The sequence below is a fragment of the Vicugna pacos genome, chromosome 6, assembly GCF_048564905.1.
Source record: "Vicugna pacos chromosome 6, VicPac4, whole genome shotgun sequence".
NCBI lineage: Eukaryota > Metazoa > Chordata > Mammalia > Artiodactyla > Camelidae > Vicugna > Vicugna pacos.
The window spans coordinates 25257965-25277602 of record NC_132992.1 but is presented as its reverse complement, the minus strand read 5'-3'; the positions used below and the strand labels follow the sequence as shown (position 1 = coordinate 25277602).

Here is a 19638-nt window from a genome sequence, read left to right as displayed (position 1 = left end):
CTTCAAGAAGTTATGTCATTGACTATTAGGAGATATTTCAGTTCTTGTATGAAATGTGGGGTTTTAAAGCTAAGAGTGTTTCCATACATTCATAATTTCATACCCATGGGGTTTTATTCCCTCATAGCTGAACTGTCAATTAAGGTGCTGAAGAGTAGCCCCTGAATTGCTATGGGGACTCCTGCTGGAAAGAAGTCTTGAAGTTGCCCTGTTATTTCCTGTCCTGTGGGTTTTTTTTTTTTTAAGTTAAAAATGCTAAGTAGGCTCTTCAGGTTGTGTGGACTTTTGATTATTTAGTTCAGCTGAAAACAACTCATTGAGAGTGGATGTTGCAGATGTCCTTTGGTATCATCATTACTTCCATATGTAATATTGTTTATTAGTTGTAGTAGGAAGTGAATTATGATGGAACAGGAAAGTGTTGAATGTTAAATTAAGGTTTTGTTGTATCTGAGGCACTATGGGTAGTACATGGAAATTTAAGATGTGGTAAATGGGAGAAGTTTGAAGTTAAATAATAGAAGATAAAGTTAGAGAAATCAAAAGGGTAGTAACTGCCTAATGAAAGATATATGGTAAATACATTTGAATTCACCAGAAGGAAAATCCTTTATATAAAATTTCTAGAAGATAAGATGAAAGTTAAGTGATGGTCTTTTACCAAGCTGTAAAGAGCGTTCCTGAGGAGAAAATATGATCAAAGGTAGAATTCTGAGTATGTTCATTTTTTTTGGTGGCTACTTTAGTTTGTAAAAGAGAGAAGGTACTGGAAATTACCTACAAGTGTTGTATGATAGAAAATGAATATTCTAGATTTTAAGAATGTCTTCTTTCAATATATACTCACAACTTTAATCTTTTCGTAAGATTCCCTGTTGAATATGTTGGCTGTTAGCTATGTGTGGCTGTTAAGCAATAGTCAGAATTGACATGTGCATCAAATTTCAAAGACATAGAATGAAAAAAATCTAAAATACCTCGTGGATTATTTTCATTGATTATCTATTTAAATATATTGGATATAATGGATTGATTAAAGTATACTGTTATTAATTCCACCTGCTTTTACTTTTTTTTAATTGAGGTGAAATTCACGTACAACATAAATCTAACCATTTAAAGTGTACGATTTAGTAGCATTTAGTACATTTATATAGCCATCATCCCTGTGTAGTTTCAAAACATTTTCATCACTCAAAAAGAAACAAACCCATGTCCATTTAGCAGTTATTTCCCTTTACTCCACCCCCACCCCAAATCCCATGGCAGCTACCAATCTATTTTCTGTCTGTAGATTTATCCATTTTGGCATTTTCATGTAAATGAAATCATAGAATATGTAACCTTTTGTTTATGGCTTTTTTTCCCATTTAGCATCTTTGTGAGGTACAATGCTGTAGCATATCAGTACTTTATTTTTTTAATAGATGGTGTTATATTTCTTATTAAAAGTATGGTATCAAAGTCTCCAGTGTTATTGTGGGTCTGTTTATTTCTTCAATTTTGTCAGTGTTTGCTTCATATAGTTTGGGATTTTGTTGTTTGGTGCATGTATGTTTATAATTGTTACATCTTAATGAATTTACCCTTTGATATCAATAAATCAATATACCTCTTTGTCTCTGATAACAGTGTTTTACTTCTCTTGGTTATTTCATGGACTATCTTTTCTCATCCTTTCATTTTCAACCTATTTGTAGTTTTGGAGGTAGTCAGTCTCTTACAGATAGTATGTAGTTGGATTATGGTTTTTGTTTTGTTTTTTAATCTTTTCTGCCAATTTCTGCCTTTTGATTGGAGAATTTAATCCACTTACATATAGATTAATTGCTGATAATGAACTATTACTGCCATTTTGTTGTTTTCCTGTGTATTTTTAAACTTTTCTATTCTTCATTTCCTCCATTTCTTCTCCTTTTTTGTGCATTTGAGTTTTTGTCATATATTTTGAATTCCCTTCTATTTTCATATGTATATATACACATACATACATACATGTATATATTTTTTCTTAGTTCTTACTGGTTACCATGGGGATTACAGTTAACATCCTACATTTATAACATTTTAGTTTAAATTGATACTGGCTTAGCTTTACTAGCCTATTAAAAGCTCTGCTCCTGTACATCTCTACTCCCTCGTATGTTGTTATTGTCATAGTTTACATCTTTTTACATTAATGGGCCCATTAACATTGATTTATAATTATTGGAAACAAAGGAAAAGTTACAAACTAAAAATACAATAATAATAGCTTATATTTACCTGTGTAATAACTCTTACCAGAATTCTTTATTTCTTCATATGACTTTGAGTTAGTCTAGTGTCCTTTCATTTCATCCTGAAGGATAGTGTCAAACTCCCTCAGCCCTTTAGTTATCTGAGAATGTCTTAATTTCCTCTTCATTTTTGAAGGATAGTTTTGCTGTATACAGTTTTTGGTTGCCCCCTCCCCCCCCCCAGCACCTTAAATGTGTCATCTCACTGCCTCTGGCTGCCGTTTTTCCTATGAGGAGTTGGCTGTTAATCTTATTGAGAATCCCTTGTATATGATGAGTAGCTTTTCTCTTGCTGCTTTCAAGATTCTTTGTCTTTCATTAACTCCAGTTTCTATCTCTTTGTTTATCCTTTTTGGAATTTAACTTCTTGGATTTGTAGATTCATGTCTTTGGAAAGTTTCTTGGCCATTATTTATTTAAATATTTTTTCTGCCCCTTTCTCTTTTCTCCTTCTGAGCCTTCTCATTACATATATGTAGGTACATTTGTTAGCACCCCACAGATTTCTTAGGCTCTGCTCATTTTTCTTAATTCATTTTTCTCCTTGCACCTCAGACTGAGTCATTTCAGTTGACCTATGTTTAAGCTCACTGATTCTTCTGCTTGCTCATATCCACTACTGAAACTTACCAATGAATTTTTCCTTTCAGTTAGTGTACTTACCAGCTCCAGAATTTCTATTTGGTTACTTTTTTTTATAATTTCTGTTTCTTTATTAGTATTTTTCTATTTGTTCATACATTGTTTTCTTTACCTCTTTATGTATATTTAAGACAGTTGGCTTAAAGTGTTTGTGTAGTAAGTCTAGTATCTGCTGCTTCAGGGACAGTTTCTGTTAATTTCATCTTTGAATGGGTCATACTGTCATGTTTTCTTTTCATGCTTCATAATTTTTTGTTGGAAACTGAATAGTTTAAATATTATAGTGTGGTAACTCTGGAACTCATATTCTTCCCAGTCTTCAGGGTTTGTTTTGTTGCTGGCCATGGGTTGTGGTTGTTACTTTAGTTATTTTTTTCTAAACTATTTTTTGTGAAGTCTGTTCTTTGCCACGTGTGGTCTCTGAAGTTTCTGTTCCTTTAGCCTGTGATCCTCTTATGTTTTGACAAAGATTTTCTTAAATACCAGGAGTTTAAAAAGAGAGAAAAGAGAGAGAGGGAGGGTGGGAGGGAGTAGAGGAGGGAGGGAGGGAAGGAGGAAGGAGGAAGGAAGGAAGGAAGGAAGGAAGGAAGGAAGGAAGGAAGGAAGGAAGGAAGGAAGGAAGGAAACATTCCCATTCTTTGCAGAACATCTCAGTATTACGGCACTCCTTTAATGCTTAGCCAAACTGTCTACAACTCTGCCTTACCCATTACTTCCTGCTTGTGCTGAGCCTAGATGAAAACTTTGGGTCTTCCGAGATTCTTCTTGAACATGTGTCCTGCCCAGGGTATGTATATGGCTTTCTTAATTCCCTAAAGAAACTGTCTCCATAGCTTTTCCTCCCAGGCTTTTTGGTACATCTGCTGTTGGCCTCATCTGTAATATTTTGCCCCCAGCAGCAGCTGGTTGTTTATTTGCCTTGTGATGTGTTTGAGGAATGCAAGTGCTTTGTGTCAGTCCTTCACGTAGCTGCAGACAGAATTCTTTGAGACTGAGGTCTGCTGTGCTCTCTCTGGAACCAGGGGGCCAGGATCCCATCCTGAGAATGCAGAATGTCATCTTCAAAACTACTGCTGAGGAAGTGGGGGTGAGTAGAATTAGGCCATGAGCAAGTAAAAGTGCCACAAACATTTCCTACTATTTTAAAGTTGTGTTTAGATTTAGCGTTTGCTTCATCACTGTAAACCTTTGACTACTTTTTAGAGTTCTGACAAAATTTATTGACAAGCCTTTTTTTTTTATTTTTAGTATTTCCATTGAGGGATGGGCTCTTGGAGCTACTTTCTCTACCATCTTTTTACTTTTTTAATCTAACTACTAGAAAATTGAAGATTATGTATATGACTTGCATTATGTTTCTGTTGGACAGTACTGCTATAGGGTATTAAATTTTCAGTGAAAATTGAACCTGTTCATGTTGAATTTGGAAGGGAAAAAGTCTTCAAAGATCCCACGATTGCACAATTAGGATTAGTTAGTTGCTGTTATACTTTTTATTCCCAGACTAGTATGGCATTTTCAGAGGACTCACTAAACTTTCTCCTATAGGATAAAGTGTTATTAACATTGTATGTTTATGTACCCGCATCACTGAAGTCTCCTAAATTTTGACACGATTCTCATTTTAAGTGTTTGAGCCACCTTGTGCTTTCCCTACTTCTCTCCAACAACACACGATAGATATTTATAGGAAGAGCTAAGTGTTCTTCGTTGATTTTTTTTTTGTTATTTTTGGATTCAATTATACACATACTTCTTAAAATGCCTGTTTTATGGATGTGCTCCTAGGACTTACTTTCAAGTCGTAGTCATAACCTGTATTCTCAGGTGTTGGTGATTTTTAATACTGAATGTGGAAATATTCTTTTTTTCAGATTATTCTGCTGATTAATCTGGGTCCCTGCCATTGATTCCATTTCTTTTTAGCATCCTCATCTTGTTACCTGACCCCTGAAAAATTGACATCCTAGATTTGCAGGTTTGACAGCTTGCCCTTGTTAGTCCTCTGCTTATTTCCATTAAATGCCAGGAAGTTATATGCATTCTCAGCATGGGCAAAGCTGCACTCTAAATACTTGCCTCCGGGTGTATTTTAAAGAGAGAGCGCTCTTTACCTCACTAAAAATGATGTTACACGTACAGCACCATGTAAAAGGAGTTGGCAACATATTCAAAAGTTGTGAGTACTAAACGTAAGGCATTCTTTTGACTTCCTTAGTGAAAGCCAACTTATATTATGTTGGCAATGTAAGAATTTCCTCTTCAGTAGTGTCGGTTGAATTTCCCACGGTCTGTTCCTTGATCCCTCACCAAATGTTCTTGCCATTGCCTCGATGCAGTCAGAAGAGTATTACTTCACCTCAGGCATAAATAAACCTGCAATTTATTTCTTTAATATTTCTGGTAGCACAGATAAGACCAGGCAGTATAAATTTACTAGAGACACTGAGAAACTACAGTAATAGACTACTGTGCCTTCTTCCTACTTGGTAAAGAGGAATTTCTCACATATAATTACATAGCAGTACACACAAGAATATAAAATACGTAATATAAATCTGAAAAATAGTACAGTATTTCCTTTTTTGCTTTAAATAAGAATTATCAATGACAGCTAACCATCAGATGTCAATCATTTGAGTCTCCTACTCACACTCTACATGATGGAAGCATTTACAAAAGATACCTAGCCCAATGATAGACATCAGGGAAGACTTTCTGGAGAATAATAAATAAAACAAGATGATATATTATAATTTAGAGATTTCCATGTTCACCTTGGCATCTGTAGGAATACCTCTGCTAAAACCTGTGTCTGCTTTCAAAGGATAGAAATCATTTTTCTTCTACCACCCAGGAACCCCTCTCAAGCATATCTTTCCTTCTCGAAACCTTGTTCTAAGGTTCAAGAGGGCTCTGGAATCCTCTCTCCTACCTGTCCACCTTCTGAATTTGTATCTCCTCTTAGGACGTGCCTATTTTTTATACATCCAGTATGAAGCTATCCAGCTTTTTTGAGGCAAGACCTTATTTGCTGTCTATTTCTCTATAGAGCGATCGCCTTAAGTTTAGCAAAGTGAGCCCAATGTCATTAGAAGAAATACATTCATATGATATGATTTGTGGGATGTTCTGTAGAAGTATGTGGAGAGGGCTAGAATTCCAGGCCTTAATGTTTGATTAAATGTATGTGTGACTGGGGAGAACTAAATTGTAAATATGTGGAAACAGAGGTATTGGTTCTCTTAGATTGATGGGAGGGGTGCAGAGTGCAACAGGTTTTGACATCAGGGAGGGAAGCAAGGCTATTCAGATCAGTCTGCATTCTACTAAAAAGTCATCGTCCTACTGTAAATGACAACTGCTAACTCCCATTACAGAGGCATACTATTTTGAGGTCTTAGCCTTTCAGGAAGTGTGTGTGTATGTATGTAAGGGTTGGGTAAATACATTTTTGAAAGGGTAATACATACACATACAAAATTAAAAAAATATAAAAGGTTTTTTAAGAAAAAGAAAATTACCCTTGTAGTTCTGTCACATTTCCCCTTGCTAGAGGAACAGTTACCAGGTTTATTATGTAAAGATTCTATTCATATACAAGCATGTTTGAATGTGTTTTTCAGAACAACTGGTAGCATACTGAACATAACGTTCGCATCTTTTAAAAAAGAGCCTAATAGAACTTAGAGATCAAGCTTCCTCATTTTTGTTATGGCTACACAGTATTGCATTGAAAAGATGCTCTATAATTTAGTTCCCAATTGAGTCTTATTAGGTTGCTTTCATCCTTTCTTTTTTTTTCTGTTAAAAACAGTATTCTTCTTCAAAGTATGCTTATAAATATATACTTTATACATGTAAAAGAAAATAGGTAGAAGTAGCATTTGCTGAGTCACAGAATATGATGTAAAACCTCAGTTTTGGTAGATATTTCCAAATGACCCTCCAAATGTGTGTTACTTCCATGCTCCTTACCAACTTTTATATTAACTAATTTATTGATATTTGCCAATCTAATCATTGAAAAAATGTTCTTTAGTTTGCCTTTATTTTGAATAAAATTAGGGTTTTTAAATTTATGTATTTCATGGCACCTATATTTTTCTTCTGTAAATTTTATTCATGAACTTTGCTGGTTTTATCTGGGTTGATTTTGATGTTATTTTTAAGGAAATACTATGGTTGGTTTCCTTTTTATCTTGGTTGTGATAGAATAATGTGTTGATCCTCCTCCCCAACCCCCATACCTCAAAGATGTCCTCTCCCTAATCCTCAGAACCTGTGAATATGTTAGAACTTTGCAAATGTGGTTAAGGTTATGAGTTTTGATCTGGAGTGATTATCCTGGATCAGCTGGATAGACCCAGTCTAATCACACGAATCCTTAAAAGTAGAGGACCTTTCCTGACTGTGGGACTGCAGTCAAAGAGAGATGTGAGTACAGAAGAAGGATCAGAGAGAAGCAATACTCCTGGTTTTGAAGATTGGAAGGAGGCGATAAACCAAGGAATGGGGATAACCTGTAGGATTCAGAAAAGACAAGGAAACCCATTCTCTTCTGTGGCCTCCTAAAAGGAATGTGACACTGCCAGCACCTTGATTTCTGCCTTGTGAAGCCCTTTGGACTTCCAGTTCATATAGATTGTATAAATTTGTGTTCTTTTAAGCCACTAAGTTTTCATTAATTTGTTATAGCACCAATAGATACATATATGCTATTCAGTTTTTCTCAATTTGTTACCTTTTTAAAAACTTCGTGGTGTTTTTTATAGTTGAATTTACCTTTTTTATTTTTTTAATGGCCTCTGGATCTTAAGCGTTTCCCATGATAAGCTTATTTTAAAATTTACCATATTTTATTCCAATGCTTTTACCTCATTATGAACACTAGTATTAATGTTGGTTCCCTGTCTTCTACGTTCTGATCTCTTACTGACAATGAATACTTCTGACATAAACCTAGAGAACGTCAAAAGATGAAATTATAGCATCAGTGATGGTAATTAAGGAGTCAGGGGAATGGACAGTAGTGGTGCCAGAAGGCAGTGACATACTAAGTGTTAAACTGCTTTTGGCAAGTTGATGATAACTGGTTAGCAGAACCTAGAATATTTGATTCTAAAGGAGTATTTTGTGAATACATTTTTATTTATCCTTCAGATTTTAGTTTTATTTTTCACTCTCCTGGAAGATTTCCCAGATGCCTATGACTTGGTTAGATGTAAATACTTCCATCATATAAGCAGTATGTGGAAGATTTAGATAACTAATACTATTGATACTTACCTGTCATTAACAGTTTTTACTAAAAAGTTCTGATTAGGAGGGTTATCTCCTGGGTTTGTTATACCAAACCATCATAAATACAGAATGAGACAAATTTAGACTACTTCAGAATATAGATATTGTAACACCATAAAGTTAGTTTAATATATCATCATTATAATAGTAACATTTATTGAGCACCCAGCTATGAGTCAGGTACAATGTTAAGCACTTTGCACACATTTCCTCATTTACTTCTCAAACACTGCGATAGATACAGTTATTATCCTCATTTTACCGACTAGGGAAATGGAGGTACAGAGAGTTTAAATAATTTACCCAAGATTATAACTTTTAAATGGTGCAACTGCCTTTGGAATCAAGGAAATCTGACTTGCTATTAAACACAGTGCCGTTAATTGCCATGTGGTGCTTTAGATTGACGATTACTACATGGAAAATAATAACTGCTATAGTTTTTAAAGTTGCCAGTACAAAAGGGGTAATTCAAGACCTTTATCTTTCTAATAAGACTAATTCCTTAATTTCCTTATCTGTAAAATGAAAACATAACCCATCTCATTACGGTTGATGCAGTAAAGTTCTGTTGAAACACGAATCAGGGTATTCTACTCCTTTGCTGTTGTCATCCCATGGTCTCTTTATTATGGTAAATTAGAATACTAACCTTGTGCATGGTATGTAAGGCTTGATACAGTAAGGTCCAGTAAGTTAACTGTTATTTTCTTACCACTCTTCTGCTTATGCCTGCCATGCTGTTTTGAACTTAATATTGATTTTTAAACATGACATACTTAGGTCTTGCCACCTCCATGTAGTGCCCTGTGCCGTTTTCCACTTCATACTCTGCTACTCAAAATCCACATCCATGTGAATCATCTATCCTGTAATCCCATTTCGTGTTAATATATCTTTGGCTACTAAGTTACGAGCCTTTGTAGGGAAAGAACCATAACTTTCAAGTTTTGTCTGTGTGTGAAGCATATAAATAAATGCTCTCTGGATGAGTAAGTACTAATGCGATTATCTTCTGAATAGCATCTGCTTCTTTATAGTTTAGAAAACAGTAACTACTTACTCTGTGAAGTGCTATATCATAAACTACTTCTGTTAAGTGCTTCCCTTTTCTCTTATACCCAGTCTCTGTAATAACATTAATATTTGGATGATAATGTTTCCTTAAAATATACTGTAGAGAACATAGGATGTTTTGTCACTGTAAATATCCCTCTATGGGAAAATATAAATTCTTACTGTATTGAACAAATCTTAAGGAATTCTAAGTATCTTCTCTTTTTTGTTGTTCTTTAAGGGGGTTTTGGCCATTTTGGAGGGGTTCAGTTGTAGTTTGAAATGGAAAATAGTTATCTTTGCCTCCTGTATATAGATTGCTTTCATATTCTTAAGAAGGTTTCCCTCATCCTTTGAATTGCTTCCTGTTGCTACTGTAACAAATCACTATAAACTTAGTGGCTTAAAATAATACAAATTTATTAAATTATAGTCTGAATGTCAGAAGTCCAAATCTATCTCACTGGGCTAATATCAAGGTATTGGTAAGGCTGCGTTCCTTTTGGAAGATCTAAGGAAGAACTCATTTTCTTGCCTTTTCCAACTTCTCGAGGCCTGTATTCTTATCTCATGACCCCTTCTTCCATCTTCAAAGCCAGGCAAGTTTCTCTGATTCTGACCTTCCCTTCTGCCTCCCTTTTCTACTTTTAATTGCTCTTAAATTGGTTTCATTTTCATTTTTCTGAATATTACTTAACATATCTTGGTCCCTTTGAAGTATAGAAATTTTATGGTTTACTTAAGAGAATGCGATGTAACTCTACTTAACTAACATTCACGTAACACATTTGCAAGGAGTATCTTGATAAATCTGTAAATTATTAGGATCTAAAAACCTGTTGCAGAGCAACTTTGCTTTAGGGATTAAATATCCTTAATCTCAGGTTTGTGAACCTCTTTGGAGGACTGTAAATCCCCAAAATTGTATTCAAACGTGAGTTTTTAGCCACGTAAGTATTTTCTTCAGGGGAGGTAGTCTGTAGCTTTAATCACTGTTTCAGTAGCATCAGTGATTATTCTCGACTTCTAATTTAAGAACCATTACTATACAAAACAAAATGACTTGTACAGCTCTGGCTTTTTCTCAGATCTGTTTCCTGAATTTGTATACATTTCTTATTGCGTGTGGATCATTTATAATGTTATAGCTTGACTGTTTTTAAATTTAAAATGTTTCTAAAATATGTTCCTTTCCTTTGTTTTTCTTTCCTTTTCTCTGTTTCTCTCTCCTGTCCCATCCCACAGTACCTCTGGACTCCATGCTGAGAGCAGTTTGATTCTAAGGTTTTAAGTCTTTGTAATTTCTCCTTTTACCTTTCTATCAGAAAAAGGAAATTATGCCCTATATCTTTACTCTTTCTTTTGTAATAGTGTCCCCAGTTTTTAGATGGGTACATGGTTGCCTGGAAATATTACATTTCTTAGCTTCCCTTACAGATAGTTGTGACAATGTGATATAAACTGAAGGGTCTATATAAAATCTATATTTATTAAGATATTTTGTTATGTAAAATTTGTTGTAATAATTTCCTAAGTAATTTCTGTGTCCACAGTCTCTCCTTGTTTTAAACTTTGCTGCATTTTCAAGATATGTAAATCTTCATTAAGCACTCTCTTTTGGTAGGAAACTTCTTAGTTAAGGGCATAAATGATGTACATTAGCAACATTGTTGTAATAATTTGGCAGCTTTTTTGGTGAAGATGTAACTAAGGCCTGTTTAAAGTAATGTTAAATATACCAGTGAAGTTTAAAAAAAAAAGATAACTGGAAGTTTTAAAGCATGAAAAGGTAGGAAGGTTTAGAAGTTGGGTTAAACTTAAGGAAGTTTGGGATGGGGAAGTTTTCTGGAACAAATCCATGCTAGACCAGGATGGGCCCTAGATATAGAAAAAAATTAATGAAGATAGGTCTCACCAGCCTTACACAGCAGCTATGAAGACCTGATTGCTGGAGAAACAGCATTATGTGAGAAACAGACCAAATTGGATTTAACTTCTGGACAATGGAAAACAATGTGTGCTATAATTTAGTAAATAATATGAATACTTGCTCTGCCAGACATAGGTGATTTTAGGGACTTTCTTACTTTCACAGAAAATAGAGCATTCTGTTTGCTGAAATGACTTCAAAAAGAAAACAGAAGGTTTTATATTAATAGGATGTAAAAGTTTTAAAATAGGTATGTATGAGATCTACAGAAAGTCACCAGCACAAATCATAAAAGAAAAGAAATACACTTGACCATGGTAAAATAAAAGCTTTATTCTTCAAAAGTCATTAAACATAAAAGAAGCCACATTTTGGAAGAAGATTCTTATTATTCACTTAACTGTGAAGGGAAAGGATTAGTACTTGTAATATAAAGAATTTATGCAAATCAATAGAAAAAGACAAACAACCCAGCTGAAAATTGGGAAAAATATACAATGAATGAAGATAGTAAGAAGGCAATTGGGTGAGTATATAATTGGCTTGAGAATTCTACAAGGGAGAAAAGAAACTGAAAAAGAAGGCCATTTTTAGGCCAAGGGCACATTGCATATTAGACTGTAAGGGCTTGGAAAATTTTTTCTAGCTGTACCCTTAATTAGACAAAAAATTTTGTCAGTGTGCAGATTTGAGAATTCAACCATATTATGCATTTATTCACAAAATGCTATAAAGTATAACGAGTTATTCTGAATCATGTAAAATAGTACTGCTATTTCAGAAGAAACTAGATGGATCGATTCAACTGAAATAAAATTTATCTTTGTGTTTGAGCCTCTTTTGCCTCTAACTTGATTGAAATACTATTTGAAAATTCTAGAAAATACAGCTCATGGTGACTATTAAGAATTTTTAGATAATTTAGAGTACTTGCTTTGTAGTTACAATCTCGTCAAAAGATCCTCTTGGCTTTTCTTCCAAAATAGAGCCAAATTAGTCCATTCCTCTTGTGTCTGTTATCATCATCCTAGTTCAACATCACCTCTCACCTAGACTTCTGTGTTAATTGTCTAATACCCTTACTGTGGATGAAAGGATATATTTGATGTAATTGTTCAAATAAGATCAACAATTAGCAGTTGAGATACAATTTAGATTTTGAATAAAATAAACCAAACAACATATTACAGTAAGAAGAGCCTCTTCATTTCATTATAATAAAAGCTAGGTTGAAAAAGTGGTTATTATGTAGTCTACTACCAAAGGGAAGAATAGAGCTTTAGTTTGAGCTATTTTAGAGAATGATATTAAATAATTATTGTCAGATTTGACATTTTATTTTTGGAAGGGCAAGATGTTTTTATAGAAGAATAGTTGACTTACAATATTATGTTAGTTTCACGTGTACAGCATAGTGACTCAGTATTTTTGCAGATTACACTTCATTATAGGTTATTACATGATAATGTGTATAATTCCTTATGCTATCCCATATATTCTTGTTGCTTAACTATTTGATCTATGTTAGTTTGTATCTGTTAGTCCCATACCTGAACTTGTCCTTCCCCTTTCTTTCTCCTCTTCATTTTTTATTTATCTGTGAATCTGTTTCTGTTTTGCATATACATTCATTTGGTTTTGTTTTTGTTTTAGATTCCATATATAATATATCACACAGTATTTGTCTTTCTCTGTCTGCCGTATTTCACTAAGCATAATATTCTCCAGGTCCGTCTATGTTGCTACAGGTGGCAGTATTTCATTCTTTTGTTTTATAGCTGGGTACTACTCCTTTGTGTGTGTGTGTGTGTGTGTGTGTGTGTTTGTGTGTGTCTGTGTGTGTGTGTGTATACCACATCTTCTTAATCCAGTCATCTGTTGAAGGACACACTTGTGTTGTTTCCATGTTTCTCGGTTATTGTGAATAGTGCTGCTATGAAAACTGAGGTGTATGTATCTTTTCAAATAAGTGTTTTAATTTTTCCAGGTATATACCCAGGAGTGGAACTGGTAGATCATATGGTAATTCTATTTTTAGTTATTTTGAAGAACCTCTATACTGTTTTCCATAGCGGCTGCACCAGTTTACATTCCTAACCATCAGTGTATAAGGGTTCTTTTTTCACCATATTCTCTCCAATGTTTTTAGATGAATCACTGGGAACAAGTGCTTTTCAACCAAGTATTTTAAAGAAGCGCAAGAGTGAAATGGATGAGTTTTGACAATAAGAGTTTGTTGTCATTATAAATGGCTGTTGTCTCAGAGACTAATAGATTTCAAATATGATACCCAGAGAGTGAAAATTCAACAGATTGTTGAATTTTAATTCCATTATGGCAAGTACTATTTTTATTCTCCACATTTTACTAGAGTGGACATCTATTTACATGATCAAGAAAAACATTTAAATAGGACATATGATTTAGTTCCTTACTCTTAAGTCACTTTTATTTCGGGAGGGAACGACAAAAACAGATTTTAATATGCTACAAGGCAGAGAATGAGAGAGTTTGTAAGAGCTGCCACTGATGTCTTTAGGAGTAGTTGCATGTTTTAGACAGAAGAGTTACTCCTTTTATTTAGGGGAAGAAGATGACATTTGAAGGCAGGGAGGTTATGAGAAGCAGAGGTGAAAAGATTAGCCTTGGCAAGAAGCAACGTCCACAAAAAAAACCCTCCACATTTATTAAACAACTTGAAAATTTTTATGTTAAGTATTCTCATCATAGTTCTTGAAGTTGAAAGCTGACTTGATAAAGAGTTGTTAAATTATAAACTAATGAAAGCTATGGTACAGGCAATACAAATTTATTGATACAAACTTCTGGAATACTTTAAAGCTTGAAGGATCAAGTTGAATAGATAAGGGAAACAGTTAAATATTTGGTATGGTTGAAAACATGAGATTCAGAAAGAAAGTTTATATTAATTATAGCCTGACTTTAAAATCTCTTTTGTTGTATTAAGGTGTATAATGAATCAGACAACCTTATTCTTCCCAGTAAGAAAATCTTTATTTTATTTAAATTTAATTTTTTTTCCTGGGTCCTGCCTGGCTTTGAATTGCCAGTATGACAACTACTTCAATTTTAAATTCGTTGTTGTAGTAGTAATAATTAACTTACAATAACACTTATATAGTGTTTGTTATGTGCCAGGCATTATTTACATTTATTTAAGGTGGGTGCTGTAACTTTCTCAAGGACATGTAGGTAAGTTGTTGAGCCAGGATCCAACTTAAGAAAGTTTGACTTTAGACTCCTTGCCCAACCACAATACAGTGCAACTTTAGAAGTATACAGTTCTCTGACAAAAGACTTGTGTTGAAAATGTGTGAAGAACCTCTAGAATCAATAATAAAAGACAACATAATAAAAAATAAAAGACTTTAAAAGAAGGCATGCATGTGGCCAATCAGCATATGCAAAAAAAGTGCAAAATCATGCATCCGTCATGGGAAATGGATATTAAAATCACAATGGGTTACCACTTTATACTTGCTACAATGAGTATAATTTAAAAAACTGAAAACACTAAATGTTGGCACAGATGTGGGGCAACTGGAACTATCATACGTTGTTAATGGAAATGTATAATGTTCCAATTACTTTGGAAAACAGTTTCCTATATAGTTAAACATACTACCCTATGACTTATCAGTTCTGTTTCTAGGTAATTATTCAAGAGAAATGAAAACATATCTATAAAAAGACTTATACAAGAATGTTTATAACAGCTTTATTGATAATAGCCAACTAGGAACATTTCAAATGCCCATCAACATAAGAAAGACTAAATGAATTGTGATAGATGTATTCAGTGAGAGGACTGCCTGGTGGTGAAAAATAAGTACTAATATAATACCATAATGAGTGAAAGAAGTCAGACAAAAAGGGTAGGGTAAAAGTGGTGATTCCATTCGATTGCATTTATGTGAAGGCCCGTAACAGGCAAAACTAATGCATATGTTAGAAACCGTGGATAGCACTGGTAACCTAGGTACCTATGTGATGGGAAGGGGGCTTCAGAGAATTTTCTGGAGTCATGAAAATGTTCTGTATCTTGATTATCATGTTGGCTTTTCAGATGTGTATATTTGTCAGAATTTGCTTCATATCAATGTATGTTATTATATGTAATGTATACCTCAATAAAATAAATACGTAAAGTAGAAAAAAAAAAGCAAGGGGCAGATTTCAGACAAGCACTATGACAACAGAAATGAAAACAGGCAACCTAACACTTAGAACATGCAGAGGCACTGAGTAGCACAGAATTGTAACACTGAGCTTCAGTTGATAGTCTTAATAACCAAGACAAGTTTAAGTTATATTCAGTAATTTTCTAAGAGGTCAGCATGGTATACGACTTTCAGAAAGGATTTCATTAATAATTATTAAGTTTTAGAACTAAGATGATTAGATATCAGTTATATAGAACATTAGTATATGAAACTTTTCTTATATTTTAATAAAGAACAGCTGTGGTTAATTTTGGGAAATGATTCTGAATGCAGCTAAAATATAGTGTCTCTTAAGAATAGTCTACCAAAAGAGGGAGTGAAAGGTTTCTGTAGACCAACTTGCTTGATAAGTTACTGAAACAAAACATTTGTTTTCGTGTGATTTGTGTGGTTTAGATTCCCAGTTGTTAGAAGAAATCAAAAATAATGTCTGAGCTAAAAGCATGTTTGTTTTGGCATTTTATTTATAATTTATATTTTGGAAATGTTAGAAACAGAGATGTCACAATTAAATGCACTAAAATATACCAGTAATTTGTCTTGGTTGTATTGTAGGAGGTGGACATATATTTAGACAACTTTGATGGCGGCCTTCGTAGTTTGACCATGTTTGTCTCTGGGATCCTTCATTACTTGTTGCATGACCTTACGTCCTAACTTCATTACTGGGATCCTTTATTATTTGTTCCAAGCACAATCAGATGTGCTGGAACTACTCAAATGATAAATTGAGAGGAGAGATCTGTAGTCTTTTATTGACAGATTAGTCTTAAAAATAAAGGTTAACCTTTTTAAGTTAGTTACTTTGTGGTTTTTGACATTTTTCAATTAGGTTACTTTCTGTGGACTATCATGGAAGTAGTAAACACTTTAGTTACCACACATGAACTGAAGTGGTCTTTTGTTTCTCAAAGAAGACTGACAGCTTGGCTGTTTTTTTGTTCATGGAAAAGCTAATTTCTAATCTTTGCATCTATTTTAGTAATAGTTATGCACGAGTGCGAGCTGTGGTGATGACCCGGGATGACTCAAGTGGTGGATGGTTACCACTTGGAGGGAGTGGACTAAGCTGCGTCACTGTCTTCAAAGTCCCTCACCAGGAAGAGAATGGCTGTGCTGACTTTTTTATCCGTGGAGAGCGACTCAGGGACAAAATGGTAATGAATAATGCATCTATTGCTATCATTTTTAAATTCTATAGAATGAAATATTGATTAAAACTATGATAAGTATACTATTATTTCTGAAAATTATTTTTGTCCAGGATCAATGAATGTTCTTTAACTCTTTAAAGACAGCAAAATATGCCTGTTTCTTTGCAAGTGGGACTGACATGTGCGTGTGTTAGTGGAGAGCTGCTTTTCCTGTTAGGTTTAATGCAAGAATATTCATGAATAATCCCCCTAGTTTTTAAGCTAGGTACACTCTTTTTCCCCTTCTCCCCACCATTCTCTAGATTGGAGGTTGGCACTATAGTCCACAGGCCAAATCCAAGCCTGTCATGTGTTTTTGTGCAGCCCGTGAATTAAGAATGGTTTTTACATTTTTAAATGACTGAAAAAATCAGAGTAGTAATTTTATGAAAGTGAAAACTATATGATTCAGATTTAAATGTACATAAATAAAATTTTATTGGAACAAAGCCAAGCTTATTTGTTTACATTTTATCTATGGCTCCTTTCACTACAGTGACAGAGTTGAATAGTTGCAGCAGAAATTATAAATATCTGGCCCCTTACAGAAACATTTTGCTCATCATATGACTACCTGATGGCTTACCTAGGTTTTACCTCTACTATCTTCTACCCAGATAAAAGTTTTCTTGCATCTATGTATTTTTTAATTTGCATCTGACCTTTCATAATGTTAGATATTTATTCTCTCAATAATTGTGGAAAGCTCTTTCTCCTTTATTTCATTTGTGAGCCAAAAAAAAATCTAATCATATCTGAAAAGCTGAGTAATGATAGTGTCATTCCTGCATCAAGCAAACGGAGAGCATACAACTTAGAAGCAAAATGAGAATAAAGTACCAAAAAATTTCAAGACTCTTGAAAATAACTAAAATTCCCTTTATATTTTTGTGGACCAGTTTCTGAGCTCATTTAGCATCTATAATATTATTTCTATTGAAAATGTGTCTTAAGTTTCACACATGAACATTTTGAATACATCTACTCTTAATTTTGATTCTTCATTTCTGGATATTTTTTGCTACTGAATTATTTCAGTAATTTAAAAAGTTACCTAACTTGTCCGTGCTCCAGTTTCTGCCTCAGTTAAATGGAGAGTTTTTCTATATCATCTTGAAAGCCTTCTAACTCTTCATTTTTGTGAGTTTAGGACTCACTTCTGACAGTGTATCTCAATTAACCAGAAAGTGGTTTTAGAATTATAGGAAACCCCAATTGAAGTCAGAAATGCACATAGTAAATTTAATGTGTTGTCTCTGAAAGTTTAAATATTTAAATGTGGTTCTGGCCTTGGATAACATGGTAGCTGGCAAATACTAATGCTTATTTAAAATAAAGCTTTTAGACTTCTAAGAAAGAGCCTACAGCGTCCTGTCCTGGAGTGTAATGCTTTTTGTCTGAGCTATTGATAATTGGGGAATGTTGCTGGAGGAAAAGTTGTAGATTTTAGAAACTGAATGAAATAGTGACAATCTAAGGCATTTTTTAATAGTAAAGATGGAAGAAGAACAGAAAGAAATCAGAGGTGGAGAAAGAGCTGGAGATAAAAAGCTTGCTAGGAAAAGCATAAGAACAATGAAAAGATGACCTAGATGTGAAGTAGAGAAAAAAAAATCTGACTGAAACAGCATAGTCAGCCCTATGTATCCACAGGTTTCACATCTGTGGATTCAGCCAACCACAGATCAAAAATATTTGGAAAAGACATTCCAGAAAGTTCCAAAAATCAAAACTTGAATTTGCTTTGTGCTGCTAACTATTTATAAAGCATTTACTTTGTTATTATAAGTAATTTAGAGATGATTTAAAGTATGTGGGAGGGAGGATGTGTAGGTTGTATGCAAATACTATGCCATTTTATGTAAGGGTTTTGAGCATCTGCATATTTTGGTATCAGTGGGGTGGGGGTGGGTATTGGAACCAATCCCCTGTGGGTATCAAAGGACTACTGTATTTATTGGCTATAGTAATGAAGATGGAAGTTTACTTAAGGATAATTAAGTAAGGAACCAAATCTGAATCACTGAAAGTAAGGCTGGTCAGAGATGAGCTCAGACTGATGGATTAGGTGATTGCTTAGAATGTGACTTTGACAGAAAGCTTAGTGAGAATAAGTCAGGGATTCGGACAGAATACAAACTTATTTCCAATGGTGGGACATTAAAAAAAGGAAAAACCTTTACTTAATCCTAAGGTATAGAATCATAACAGGCTAACAAGAAAAAAGGTTCTTTTGATAGAAACACTGACCTAGGAATCAGAACTGTTGTTTCACCTAACCATTTTTCCTTGAGGAAGCTTATTATTTGTGAAACAGGAATGATAAGAATACCTCAGTGCAGACATAAAAGAAAATTACTTTGAGTTAGAAGATTGTCTTAATTCTTTCTTGTAGGCAGTAGCTACAATAAAGCATTTTAGGTTATGGGAAATTGTATGATCAAAGACAGAGACAGTAAATTTAAAATAACAGTCTTGTAAAGTCTCAAGACAAGTGGGACAGTGACATTGAAATAAGCAGATTAATTGGCCACCTATGCTAAGTAATACACTTTTGATCAAGATACTTCTGAAGCAATTACAGAATTGAAGTATGTATTCTTTTACTTTATCACCACCACATATTGGGGTCATCAATGTCCATTTCTGGTGGTGGTGTTGTTTGTGTGTGTGTATGTGTATTATATATATGTGTGTGTGTGTGTATATATATATATTTAATTGAGGTATAATCAGTTTACAGTGTTGTATCAACTTCCGGTGTACAGCATAATGCTTCAGTCATACATGTACATACATACATTTGTTTTCATATTCTTTTTCACCATAAGTTGAATATAGTTCCAAGTGCTATACAGTATGAACTTGTTGTTTATCTACTTTATATATATTAGTATCTGCAAATCTTGGAACTCCCAATTTATCTCTTCCCATCCCCTTCCCTCTCTGGTAACCTTACGTTTCTTTTCTGAATCTGTATCTGTTTTGTA

General features: G+C 34.0%; 1 protein-coding gene across 1 annotated transcript in view; it reads left to right on the top strand.

The window, feature by feature from the left end:
• SPRED1 (sprouty related EVH1 domain containing 1) overlaps nt 1-19638 on the top strand; it is a 101742-nt gene that overhangs the window by 32264 nt on the left and 49840 nt on the right. The window contains exon 2 of the mRNA XM_006201629.4: nt 16438-16612. Within this exon, the coding sequence (XP_006201691.1) occupies nt 16438-16612 (175 nt within the window). The remainder of the gene's footprint in view (nt 1-16437; nt 16613-19638) is intronic.